The sequence below is a fragment of the Phaenicophaeus curvirostris genome, chromosome 5, assembly GCF_032191515.1.
Source record: "Phaenicophaeus curvirostris isolate KB17595 chromosome 5, BPBGC_Pcur_1.0, whole genome shotgun sequence".
In the NCBI taxonomy this organism is placed as follows: domain Eukaryota; kingdom Metazoa; phylum Chordata; class Aves; order Cuculiformes; family Cuculidae; genus Phaenicophaeus; species Phaenicophaeus curvirostris.
In genome coordinates this window covers 44,423,789-44,437,137 of record NC_091396.1, presented here as the reverse complement: position 1 = coordinate 44,437,137, position 13,349 = coordinate 44,423,789, and the positions used below count along the sequence as shown (strand labels likewise).

Below are 13,349 nucleotides of genomic sequence, written 5' to 3'. Positions count from 1 at the left end.
AAAGATGGGGAGAGACTTTTTACAAGGGTGTGGAGCAGTAGGATGAGGGGGAATGTCTTTAAATTGGAAGGGGGAAGATTTAGATTAGACATTTGGAAGAAATTCTTCATGACGAGAGCGGTGAGGCCCTGGCACAGGTTGCCCAGGGAAGCTGTGGCTGCCCCATCCCTGGAGGTGTTCAGGGCCAGGCTGGACGGGGCCTGGGGCAGCCTGGGCTGGTGGGAGGTGTCCCTGCCCAGGGCAGGGGGGTTGGGACTGAATGGGCTTTAAGGTCCCTTCCAATCCAAGCTCTGCTGCAATCAAATGCCGGGTCCTGCACTTGGGGCACAACAACCCTGTGCAGCTACAGACTAGGAGAAGTCTGTCTAGAAAGCTGCCTGGAGGAGAGGGACCTGGGCGTGTTGGTTGACAGCCGACTGAATACGAGCCAGCAGTGTGCCCAGGTGGCCAAGAAGGCCAATGGCATCTTGGCTTGTGTCAGAAACGGCGTGACCAGCACGTCCAGGGAGGTTATCCTCCCTCTGTACTCGGCACTGGTGAGACCGCTCCTCGAATCCTGTGTTCAGTTCTGGGCCCCTCAGCACAAGAAGGATGTTGAGGCTCTGGAGCCACGAAGCTGGTGAGGGGGCTGGAGAACAAGCCTCACAGCGCTCCCCGCCCGCGCTGCCCGGCACCAGCAGCAGCAGCAGCGCGGCGGAGGCCCCCGGCGGGCGGGGCGGGGCGCGGGGAGCGGTTCCGGGTCGCGGCGGGGCCGCCGTGGGGCGCGGGGCCGCCCGGGAGCCGCGATGTCGCTGGGCGAGTACGAGCGGCACTGCGACTCCATCAGCTCCGACTGCGGCAGCGACTGCTCGGGCCGGGCCGGGCCCCGCGGCGGCGCCCCCGGCGAGCAGGAGGAGCTGCACTACGTGCCCATCCGCACGCTGGGCCGCGGCGCCTTCGGGGAGGCCACGCTCTACCGCCGCACCGAGGTGCGGGCAGCGGCGGCGGGAGGCAGCCCCGCCGCGGGGAACGGGCCCCTCTGCGGGGACTGAGGCTCTCGGGGGGGGACTGAGCCCCTCTGAGGTGACTGAGTCCCTTTGGGGGTGACTGACAGCCCTTTAGGGGGACTGGTGGCGCCTCTGGGGATGTCCAGGTCCCTCTGGGGCTGCCTGAGTCCCTCTGGGGTTGACTGACAGCCCACTGGTGGCCCCTTTGGGGGGACTGAGGGTTCTTGAGGGGGACTGAATCCCTCTGAGGGGACCGAGGCCCTCTGAGGTGACTGAGTTCCTCTAGGGGTGACTGACAGCCCTCTAGGGGGACTGGTGGCCCCTGTGGGGGTTCTGGGCGATCTCGGGCGCAGCCCTTGGAGCTGTCAAGGGCTCTCAGGAGTGACTGAGCTCTTCTGGGGGGACTGACAGCCCTCCAGGGGGATTGGTGACCCCTCTGAGGTGACTGACAGCCTTCTGGGGGGACTGATGGCCCTTCTGGGCTGACTGGCAGCCACCTGGGTGACACCCCCTGGCACCACTCCTGGTACAACACAGGTGCAAAGCGACAGCTTTGGCCCTCACTGTCGATGGGTGTAGGGTTTGGCTTTTGGCACATTTGAGCACTACTAGTCTCTTGGGTGCCTAAAGTTCCATAGGGAGATGTAGAAACTTTTCTGATGCTCACGGAGTCCTTGTTGTTCTATGTTTTATTCCAGTCACAGAGGGCACAGGGGTATCTTGTACAGGTAACCTTCATGTGTGACCAACATTTCAGCATATGCAGGGGAAGTTGGCTGAAAAGCCACTCCTGCTGTTGCTCCCAGCTTGTTTAATCCCGTCCAGTTCAATTGTGATTGTGCTGTTTAGTAATTGTCAAAGAAAAGCACTTGACATCGTTCCCAAGGGACGTTCTTCAGGTTTTTTCCAAGGGAAGGCCACCCTGAGGCGTTGTGGCTCACACCGTTGTGAGTGAACGCTGTTTGCTTCACAGATCGCTCGTAGTGAGTCTGGCAGTGTGGGTGGGCCTGGCAAGGGCAAGCTAAATTTGTCCCAGTTTCCTTGATTTTTACTTTTAAGGAATACCTGGGTATTTGCAATGTCTTATGGTCTTGTATAATATCCTACTGTTATGGAATTGGAAATACACTGTTCTCCCTGTACCAAACCAGAGTATGCTTAGTCTTTATTGAAACAAAGTAAACTCCATGTCTTTCCCTGGAAACCTTGTATTATGTTGTTGGGTTTTTGGTTTTTTTCTGATGTTTTCAGAGGGAGTGCTGACCAGCTAGAGAGATGGCTTCAGGCCATCGCTATTTGTAGCAACAAACAGAAAACCTCAAAACTTATTGTTGTTAGGAATCCTTGTCTGCAATCTGTAAGAGGCAGGGAGGTCTTTACCTTTCCTGAAATTTTGACTTCCAGCTTTAAAGGCACATACTGTTCTCATGGTAGTAATGTGTTTTTAATTAAAAGATGTTTTTGTTTTTCAGGATGACTCACTTGTAGTATGGAAGGAGGTGGACCTGACCCGACTGTCAGAAAAGGAGCGTCGTGATGCTTTGAACGAAATCGTTATCCTTGCCCTGTTGCAGCACGAGAACATCATCGCGTACTACAATCACTTCATGGATAACACCACGCTGCTGATTGAGCTGGAGTACTGTAATGGTGAGATCCCTAATCCCGCTTACAAACAGGCGGCTGCTGCATTGCTGAGTCGCCCTCCTGCAGAACCTGTAGGCTGTACTCCTGGGGTGTCCTCTGGGGCGCAGAGGTGAATTCTGCGTAGCTCCTGGAGAAGAGATTAACAACCCTTCTGATTCATTTGTGTTTCAGGTGCTGTAGGGATAAGCCTAGTAGTCAGGGCAGGCAGTTCAGGCAGCAGAGGATTTCTTGAGTCTTCTGAGCAGCTGGTGCAGTGGAAGAAGTGCGTTACTGGTAACGCATGCTTCTAATGCATCTTGCTGTGTTCTTTTAGGAGAAGAGTGGGAAAAGACCATGAGAGTGTTCAGGCCTCTCTGCCAGTACAGAGTGGGCCATTTTTCAGTAGTGCCTCTTCAACAGACCTCTCCATTTGGCAGTTATAAATCAAAGCTTAAAAATCTACTTGCACACTGCAGTCAGGACTTTTTCCTGCCCTGTGCTATCAGCTTCTACATTTACGATATTAAAAAAAAAATCCGGTCCTTCTGGTTCAGGAAAGAACTTTAAAATTCCATCCAAGAGTAGATGAGATGTTACTCTTTGGAGTTTGCAGGGGAAACAGTCCCAGCTGTCGTGGAGAGGTGGAAGGATTTGATGTGAAGATCTGAGTTGCATCTGCACTTAGACAGCTGGAAGAGAAGGTCCTATACAGCCAACACTGCTAGAAGAGGATAGCTGCCCAGGACTGCTGTACGGTCCCCATTTGGATGAGTGGGACAGCTCTCTTGGCTATGTCTCCTCTGCATGTTTGGGGGTTATGTTGAACCTTGGCTTAGCAGCAGAAACTTTTTGGAGGAAGGGGCTGTCATCATGTTGTCATCGTCTGGGACAGCTTGCTTTCACTGGGACAGGTTGAGGAGGACAACAGAGTTGTGCAAAGTTTTTTTAAAGGGTGTGATTTTGCTTCTCTGGGTTTTGTTCTTATGCGGATTGGAGTCCAGTGCAGGAATAGGGGAATGGTAGCCCTTTGATGCATTGTTTATTTTAGGAGTGCTCTGTGTGGGTTATTTAGCTGCCTCAAAACGACTGTGTGCTTGGGGCCATTGTAAATTCACTGGAGGGCAGAGAGAAGCTGCACATTACTGATGTTTGTACGTGTTTGTTAATGTCTCTAAATTGCTTTTTTTACTTCAGGACAGTAATCATTTAATTGGCACATGTGTTCTGGAGATCTAGGAAAGAATTTCAAATTTGAGCAAATATTGTCCCCGTTGTACAGGGGAAGAAGCCAAATTGTTGATTTATTTGCCTATAGTTTTGTTTGTCTATCGTGGTACCATAAGACTTGGACTGATCATTTGTTGAAAAGAGAGTAGAGAGACAGGAGGTTAGATGGAATAAGGTGAAACAAAGAAGAAAGTAGTTTAGAAGTATCAGTTATCTGCATCGAGAGCTAGTTTGTTTAATTGTGTAGTATTTTGGTAATGTAGTGGCTGTCATGATGCTCTTTGGTTTAGAAAAGCTGCAAAAAAGATGGTGAAAAATCAGAGATGAGGAACAGCGTTCACTAAAACCCTGTGTAGTCTGAATTGCTAGGAAGGATGCTCATAAGAAGAGGCAGAAGTGAATACTTTGGTTGAATTTCGAATGCGAAGAGTGATTTGTAGATAATTTGCAAATGTGAACATAAGGCAGAAAAAAAAATGTTAGGAAGTTATAGCAAGGCTGAATGAGAAGGAATTGAGGAAAGGGAATCTTAATGAGAAAAATCTTCCTAGCATGGGAGTCTGAAATAAGTCCTTCAAGGAGGGAGGGGAGCCATTTTGACTTGCTTTGAACATCTGCAACTTGACAGGCCCATGGAAGTCATACAGCAGAAAGCTGTGTTGCACGATACCTGTAGAAATGCAAAAGGGCCTGATGTTCCATTAATATTAGGACATAATAGATGATAATCTATTACTATCTGTACTCCAGGTACTCCCCACCTGGAGTATTGTGTCCGGTTCTGGAATCCTCAACGTAAGAAGAATATGGAACGGTTGGAACGGGTCCAGAGGAGGGCCACAAGGATGATCAGAGGGCTGGAGCACCTCTGCTGTGAGGACAGGCTGAGAGAGTTGGGGTTGTTCAGCCTGGAGAAGAGAATGCTCCAAGGAGACCCTACAGCAGCCTTCCAGTACCTGAAGGGGCTACAAGACAGCTGGGGAAGGACTGTTTACAAGTGCATGTAGTGGTAGGACAAGGAGGAACAGCTTTAAATTGGAAGGGGGAAGATTTAGATTAGACATTTGGAAGAAATTCTTCATGAAGAAGGTGGTGAGGCACTGGCACAAGTTGCCCAGGGAAGCTGTGACTGCCCCATCCCTGGAGGTGTTCAGGGCCAGGCTGGACGGGGCCTTCGGCAGCCTGGGTTGGTGGGAGGTGCCCTGGCAGGGGGTTGGAACTGGATGGGCTTTGAGGTCCCTTCCAACCCAAACCTTTCTATGATTCTGTGATAATTGGGGAATGGAGTAGCAACAGGATATGATCAGAGATTAGGAATTCACTGGTAGGATACTAATCTGACAGGTAGCTTCACTGCCTGCAGGTGCTAGCATCATTCTCTTAGACCTCCTTGATTTTCAGTCTGCTGTCATGAGATTGTGAAGTGCCCTGAAGAGTCTGCTGATTCCAGGCTTCTGATGGTGCTGCTGCTGTTGTCAATGCTTTGTGAATTCTGCACTGATATATGAGGCAGGTCAGAGCCGGGAAATAGCTAGGGAAAGGCAGTAACTTCTGCTTTCAGGGGGTACAGTGGAGTTATAAATTGCTTTCTATCTCTTTTTTAAATCCATTGTTTATTTATATATAATGCTAAGCAGGATAATCTTGCATGGTTTAGTGTACGCGTTATAAATGTTTATGTATCCCAAGAAACGTTTACAGGTAAAAAAAGTAGAAACTGCTTACTGATTCACTTTTCAGAGTACTAAATGGTGGCATAAAAAAATCGTCTCTGCTTAAGCTTAGATGTGCCACTGAAGCTCTTAGATGGAAGAATAAGTTAATTTTGTGAGTGCCTGACCAGTTTAAGTGAAGAGTGCTGAGGGAGGGCTGCAGTGGTTCACCAGATCTCCCCACAGATCACCAGATCTCTCTTCTCTCACTAAATCTCAAGTATTCCCAGCAGTACCTGAGCAGAATAGCTGGTGCCATTAACCAAGATGAACCTCTCTGTGTTTCTCACTTGCTTATAATTACAGGAGGGAACCTGTATGATAAGATTCTGCGGCAGAAAGACAAATTATTTGAAGAAGAGGTAATTTGGACTGGTCCGAGGGAGCGGTGGGGCTGGTTTAATGTTCTGGGAACCTGTCTGGTTATCTGAGTATTTACACAACATTTTTTTCCCTAGTGCTGGTGGGGAATTCTGTGTATATCTGGGGACTGACAGCTTTCCTCCTCTGTTGAATATTGCAAGCATTTATGGACTGTCAAAAGCTTTTAATTTTCCTTTTTGGCTGTCTATAAGCGGTATAAACCTACAAGGGAGCGTTAATGAAAGAGAGCACCCAACTGACTTGGGTCGCCTTATTATCTCAGCTGACATTTAGCTTTAAAACCTCTTTCTATTTTTCTTCCTGATTGGTACTCAATTACTCTCTCCTCTTAACCATTTTGTAGGTTCTTTTCTGAGTAGTTACCTTGAACCTGTCTCACCATAGACTTGTTTTTCTTGTTGCTTTTTATTTTCTTTTTCTTTCTTTTTTTTTTAAAACTTTTTTTTCATTGTCTGCCTCCATTCCATCCTGAGGTGGTTAATGATTACACTTATTTGTCTTATATAATGACTTTTAAGGCCTTGCAGCTCATGGTGAATATTAAATGGTCACATTTCATATTCCAGAGCGCCCAAGTGTAGATATTTTCCAAGTTGTCATTAGCTTCCATTCCTAAGTCTTTCCAGTCACTGAATTCTGTGATGCTTGTCAGAACAGACACTATGAACAGCGCTAGAACAATCTACCTTTTGGAATATCTTTTCAGAGATTTCCAAACCAGGAAATTCTTAAATTTTCATACTTTTACATATTTACAGCATCTAAATGGTATGGTCAGGCCCTGTGCTGTGCCTCTGTGTAGCAGAGGATGTATGAGATTCTGGGGGGTGGATGGAGCTGAGCCTCATGTAAGGCTTTTATTCCTCCCTTTGCAGATGGTGGTTTGGTATCTCTTTCAAATTGCATCAGCTGTGAGCTGCATTCATCGAGCAGGAATTCTTCACAGGTATGTGTGGCATGTAGTAAAGCTAAGGTAAAAGTGCAGTTTGTGAGTGTGAGTGCAGAACTCCTTTGAGTATTCTTTGCTTCTGTGTTTAAAGCAAGTGCTGAGCTTCTCTCCAAAGTGTAGCTGCACTGCCTAGATGTTAAGTATTGCTTCTGTGAAGAATTTCTATTGGGCTAGAAAGCAGCTTGTGAAAAATGTGTAAGATTTTTTTTTAATGAAAGTGGAATTGCTGTCTTTGATGTTGCAGCTTTGTGAACAAAGAGTTAATCCCTGTAGGAAGGAAGTAAGTTGGCCCTTTATTGCCATAGCACACAAATGATGTTTGCTAAAGTGGGTAGGAAGAGCAGTTACCGCAGGCCAAAGGTACTTCCTACCCGCTCAGCAATTAATAGCCTGAAGCCAACACGTATATCCTTCTGGAATTCCCAGAGGCTGGCAGTGATGAACATTTTGCGTTGGTGCATTGCTGTAAAATAACCTGCGTGAAGATTTCTCCTGTATTTGGCTGAGCCTCATTTCTTCAGCCCGTTATGTAAGGAAGTAATATAGCCTGTTAGCTGGTAGTGGTGATTTTGACATTGACTCTGAGATTTAATTAGTGGCTAATTACCTCTTTCTGTTGCCTTTTTTGGTTTGAGGGGGGTAAATTTCATGGCTCATATGTGCCTCAAGGAGGCTGTGAAGTTCCAGTGAGTTCCACACACGTGGAGAGCTGTTTCCACCATGTTTGGATCATGTGTGGCACAACATCCTCCTCTTAACTAATGATCGTAGCTGTGGGAGGATGTTTTCTGTGGGACAGCATCCTAGTTGCTGCCATTCTGAATGTCTGTTGGTTGGCAAGCCTTAATGATGAAGGGTTGGTACCCTACACTCAACGAAGTAGTGCCTAGGCTTTTGACCTAAAGCAGATGTCATGTCTGTCCTGCTTTGCAGTGTTCTCCTGCTTGACACCTCTGTTGCCCTTCTTCACAGCAGGGTTCACAGTCTAGAAACACACGTGGCCCCAGATCCTTTCATAATAATGAATTGAACAGTTATTTGAGTGTTTGCAGTGATTTCCTTCTGCTGCAGACATTGTTAGGGACCCAGGACTTTGCAGTGTCCCAAGCGGATGAATGCAAAGTGCTGCTTTATTTGGTGGTGTCCTCATCTACATGGGGAAATAGTTGATGGTATGTTAGGAAAAGGGGGTGTTATCAAGTGTTGGCCATGGGAAGCATATCATCTCTGAGGGCTTCCCATCTGTATCTACAGCCTCAGATATTGATCTGTGAAACTACACATACGTTATTCTGTCTGGGACAAAGTGTTTTCAGTGAGTTTCAGAATTTGGAGGTTTTGTGGCCATCAGCTTTTTGTCTTCTGGACACAGTATGTTATAAAGAGTGGTTCTTGAGGCATAAGGTAGGGGGATGTAATGCTTAAGTTCTAGAGTGGTGTCTGTTTCACACCCTCTGTGTGTTTGTTTATATTCGCATACTTACATATTCATGCATACATTTATGTTTCTAGTGAGCTCTGTTTATAAAACAAGGGAAAATAAGACCTGCTTAATGACCTTCATACAGGACAAGACTGAGAAGGGGAAAAGAACTATTTGATCTATGGCCTTTGCATAGGTGTCTGGAGCCTGAGCTTTTTAGATGGTGTTGTGGTTGTGTGGGGATGTGGTAGAACATGGATAACTGCAGTTACTGCCCCAGTCCTTGGGGACGGATTAGCTTTGGAGAGCTCTGCCTGTGTGTGAGAGAGTGCTGGCAGAGTAGCAAGTCCCTCATTTTGGGGAGGAGGTGTAGTAGTATGTGGAAAACTGTGAAATCCAGAGATATATTTGAGTGTCTGCATTTCTTTTTCTCCTTTCAGAGACATAAAGACGTTAAATATCTTTCTAACCAAGGCAAACCTGATTAAATTGGGAGACTATGGCCTGGCAAAGAAGCTGAACTCCGAGTACTCTATGGCTGAGACTGTGAGTATCTGCTGCCTTTGTGTGCAAACCAAGGTGTGTTTTCTCTTTATCTCTGTGTGCCTTGCAGAAGGCCTGGAACACTGTGCATTCTTGCTGCTCATTTTCTGTGGTTTTCCTTTCGCTTTCCCCTCGACTTCCCTTGATGTTATGTCACTAACATTGGCATATTTGCTGCTGCATTGCAGCCTGCAGTTACCCTGGCTCCCAGGTTGCCTTTTGGAGGTCTATCTCTGCAAAGCAATCATAGCCTAAAAATAAGTACCGCTGTAGGCATGGAATTATGCTAGAGTCAGTATAGCTGTGCTAGAGAGCACTGTGGTACTTCCAAAGGTGAATCTGTGTAAGACAGAGGTGGTGCTGTCCGATGGTACAGAGGCAGCAGTGTAATCACATCAGTATAGTGCTCTCCCTCTGGGCTAATTAAGCCCAGCTTAGCAAGTTAAATTAACTTGGTCATATGGCTGTGCTGACAGGGGCATTTTGCCTCAGCTGGATCTAAGACGGCTTGGATCTGCTTGCCTGACATTGCAGTGTGCAATAGATATATCTCCTGTCTCTACTACTCAGGCTCTGGGTGGAATTAGAGAGAAGCAACAAAAGCACTTGTGCTTCTTATGTAACCAATTGTGTGGTTTATTGGTAATGCTGCTGGAGGAGGACAAAGCTTTATAGGAAAGATTAATTATACCAGAAGGTTGTCAAGCTTGGCTTTGTTCCAGGCTCTTCCAGAGAGCCGTTTTGCAGCCAGAGTTACAACACTGGGTAAGCTGTGTCAGAGGCACCTGAAAGGCTTGGCTTGGATTTCCCAGCTCCATTGATTTCTGTGGTGAGCATGAGGCTTATAAAGGGACACTTTGTCGGAAGCTCTTATCTGCTAAAGGCCTTTATCATATTTTGGGACACAAGCCAGCTTGCATTTCCCCTTAACAGGCCATATTATTAGATTTAATGCAAGGTTTTGGTGTTCTGTTGGGATGTGTGGTTAAATACTTGCCAGCCTCCTTCTAGTGCTACTGTGCACTTGCATGGTTAGTGGGAACTCAAGGCTACTGCATAAAGCCCTTGCAAAGCTGAGCTACAGCAAAACCGCTTTTGTGATTCATCATGTCTTTCATGGCCTTCTGGATATCAGAGGAAGTGCAGTCTGTGCTATGAATTGCCAGGTTTGGTTTTGCCTGCGTTGTGTGTGTTCATCTACACCTCCGAGCCTTTTATTTTCTTTTTCACTTCTGAAAAATTTTGAACTAAATTCATTCAGCCATGTTTTGTTCTGCACCTGCTGGCTGTGCTCTGGGCTGGTTGCTCAATTTGTGATCTAATGACCAGTGGCAGAATGGAAGTCATTTTTTGTGAAACGAGTGCAAAACCTTATTGTCAGTGTTTGTAATGGTAACAGTCAAATGACTATTGTGTAAGATATTTACATCTTGCTTGCTAATTGCTGGTATCTTAATTTACCATTCTCTCTCCCATTACCAAGGAAATACAGGTACAGAAATAGGTCTGTATCTTTCTTGCAGAAAGCTTACGTTATCCTTTGCCTATGAAGGGTTTGCTATGGTGCTCTGGCTACATGGGTTCGCGTAGTCCTTCCCATGGACTCGCGTAGCTCTGTAGCTGTCACGCTCTGTAGCAGGACAAGGAAGGGAGATGGCAGATCCTGAATGTGCCCATTAAGTATCCCACATACCACCAGAGTCTAATGAAAGGCAAGCTTTGTAGTCCTCTGAGCTTCACTGAGAGAGTTGAAAAGAGTGAAAAGAAGGCGACTATAAATATTTCCCCTGCTAAATTCTGCCTTTCTCATTTTATTTTGCTGTATGACTCGTTGGTAGGGAATGAGCTTCTTTAATCTGGAAGCTTCATTTTTACGCTGCTTGCCATGTTTGTTCTGTGTCTCCTTGTTGCGACTGTGAGCTTTGCCACTATTTCTGTTGCACCTGGGAGGACTTCTGTGTTTTAAGTGCTCGGTTTGGGGATTTTGTGTGTGGTGGTAGGGTGTTTGTTTAAACCAATTGTTCGGGAAACCCCACTTCTGAAGTGAAAGCCTTCGAGGTAGGACTCATGCCAGCTTTCTACTTATTGACCCAAAAGTAACCCCTCTTTTGTTGGAGACAGAGTAGCCTTTGTCAAGGCAGTACTTTGTGGTCAGACAGAGTGGCTCCATACCCACTGGCTGGCACCTTATGTTTGGTAGCTTTGCTTGATGCCTGTTCCTTCAGCCTCTTATGAGGGTTTCCATGTGTCTGGTCAGTATGTGAGCCCCTGATTACCTCTAATGTATTTGAGAGAGGCAAGTCCTTGCTGTGTTGTCATGACGACCGCTCTATGGAGAAGCATGTACCACATCAGGGGCAGAGCAGAGAGGGGTCTGGGATCTTCTAAGACACTCGAGCTCATGCTTGTGGCTGAAGAGGGAAGAAGCGTGCGTGTTCCCATTCCTTCAGCACATTGGTGGGTTGTGTCATCTGTGTCGTTTCAGTGCTGTGTCACAGCTGCGTCTAGCTCTCTTGCTCGTGGGCCTGTGGTAACGTCGTGGATGCAGAGCTCCTGGGCTGAAAGCTGCTGAATCATTTCTGATTATTTTAAATGTTATTTTTTCCTAGCTGGTGGGAACTCCATATTACATGTCCCCAGAACTCTGCCAGGGTGTGAAATACAACTTCAAATCAGATATCTGGGCAGTGGGCTGTGTCATCTTTGAGCTGCTTACTCTGAAGAGGACCTTTGATGCTACTGTAAGTCTGCAAACCAGAGTGGGCTGAGTAACCTTATTTGTAATCACCCCAAGATTCACACTTGGCTCATAGCTTTCTTAACTCATGTTTTTCTCTCGTTGTTTAAATCTGCTTGCTGAGAAAATAATGGCTTGGGAGTGCCAACTGTAGCCAGAGGAAACGTCTGCATGATTTCCCCTGCCCTGTGCTGTAGGTGCCTCTCTGGCTTCTGCCAAACCCACCCTTGTCTGCGGCTCTGAATTTACCAGATGCAGAATACAAGCTGCTAATTTGTGTCATGATTGTGAATGAAATATCCTTTTCTCTACAAGGAGGAAGTTTGTGATTGTGTAGTCTTCTTGGGTTTTTTTAGCATCACTAGCTGTAAATTTTCTGTGCAGCATTCTGTTACAAAAACTGCCAGCCTTTGGATTTCATAGGATTTGGTCCTGCTACCGTTTCTCACAGTTTGAGTGCAAGGTGATGTGGGGAGGGTGAAAGGGAGCATTGCTGGCTGGCATATGCGATTTGCCGACTTGTGCCATGAGATGGAAAAAGCTGCTGGCTGCCATGGTACAAGATTTTGTAACCCTTAAAGAAGCTATGTGAAAATACCATCCTTTCCTGACTTCCTTGCATCATGGCAACCAAATCCCCAGTAACTTCGCTTCTGTGTGGCGTTTCAGTGGCAATATCCTGCACAGGAGAATTGCATGCAGAGAGAAACCTGTCCTCCCTTCACTGTAAGGGAATTTGGTGAAAAGCTGGATGTTGCCATCAACTCCTAGCTATTAGAGGTACTGTTTCTGCAAGAATTATTATTAGGTTTCTGGAGAACCTGCTAGGCGGAGAAGAAGGATGTGTCCTGATTAGAGGAGGAGGAAGAAAATAATACTGGCCTGTAGTGTCTCTCCCCAGGGGACACATTGTCCAGTTCAGTTCTCTTACAGCCAATTTCTTCCTAGAATCCTCTGAACCTGTGTGTGAAGATTGTACAGGGAAACCGTGCCATGGAGGTTGATTCCACTGTCTACTCCCAGGAGCTGATCGAAATGGTGAATTCCTGCCTTGATCAGGTTGGTGAAACGCTTTTTAATTTTCAGACACCCCTTCCCAGCTGCCTAAGCCGTGAGATTCAGGGGAAGGGGAATGACATGCCTGTTTCAGCATGAGGGCTGTTGATGCAGAGTAGTTTCTGTGAGGTCTGAGTCTGGGCTTCCTCCAGTCCTCTGAAAGCATTGTCTCAAGATGTTGTTCACTCCTGGAGGCTTGGAGGGGCGTTGGGTTTACTCTGATGATTATTATTTCATGGGCTGGCAGAAGCAGTTATTTTCTAGTGCAGTGCAGTGTAGGTAGGGGCATTGTCTCAGTACAGTTTCTTAAGGTTCTGGCTTTCTGACTGGAACTGGGTTTCTGTAAGGAATTAATTTATTGAAAACAAATGTATTATTGATGCCTTCAGAGTGTGGAAGTTCTTTCTGCACATCCCTGGAATTTATCACTATTCATTCCCTTCTCTTCTGAAGGGAAACGAGGAAGGTGGTCCGTGCAGGCTTGAATGAGGTTGTCTGGCCCAAGATTTCATTGTAGGTGATCAGCATTTCCCAGAGACTGACTTGTTGCTTGCCTCTTGCAGGATCCAGAGAAAAGACCCACTGCAGATGAACTGCTTGAACAGCCCCTTCTCAGCAAACGCAGGAGGTAATCAGATAGTATTGCCTGAAACCTGGACAGGTGTTGGGGAGAAGAGGGTTTGTGCAGACTAGTGGCATTTATGTT

At 46.7% G+C, this 13,349-nt stretch overlaps 1 protein-coding gene across 1 annotated transcript in view; it reads left to right on the top strand.

Annotated features, from left to right (window-relative positions):
* Window positions 1-732: 732 nt before the first annotated feature.
* NEK9 (NIMA related kinase 9) overlaps window positions 733-13,349 on the top strand; it is a 25,772-nt gene continuing 13,155 nt past the window's right edge. The window contains exons 1-8 of the mRNA XM_069858582.1: window positions 733-968; window positions 2,459-2,636; window positions 5,858-5,913; window positions 6,811-6,881; window positions 8,748-8,853; window positions 11,460-11,591; window positions 12,536-12,646; window positions 13,207-13,271. Of these exons, the coding sequence (XP_069714683.1) occupies window positions 786-968; window positions 2,459-2,636; window positions 5,858-5,913; window positions 6,811-6,881; window positions 8,748-8,853; window positions 11,460-11,591; window positions 12,536-12,646; window positions 13,207-13,271 (902 nt within the window). The 5' untranslated portion in view covers window positions 733-785. The remainder of the gene's footprint in view (window positions 969-2,458; window positions 2,637-5,857; window positions 5,914-6,810; window positions 6,882-8,747; window positions 8,854-11,459; window positions 11,592-12,535; window positions 12,647-13,206; window positions 13,272-13,349) is intronic.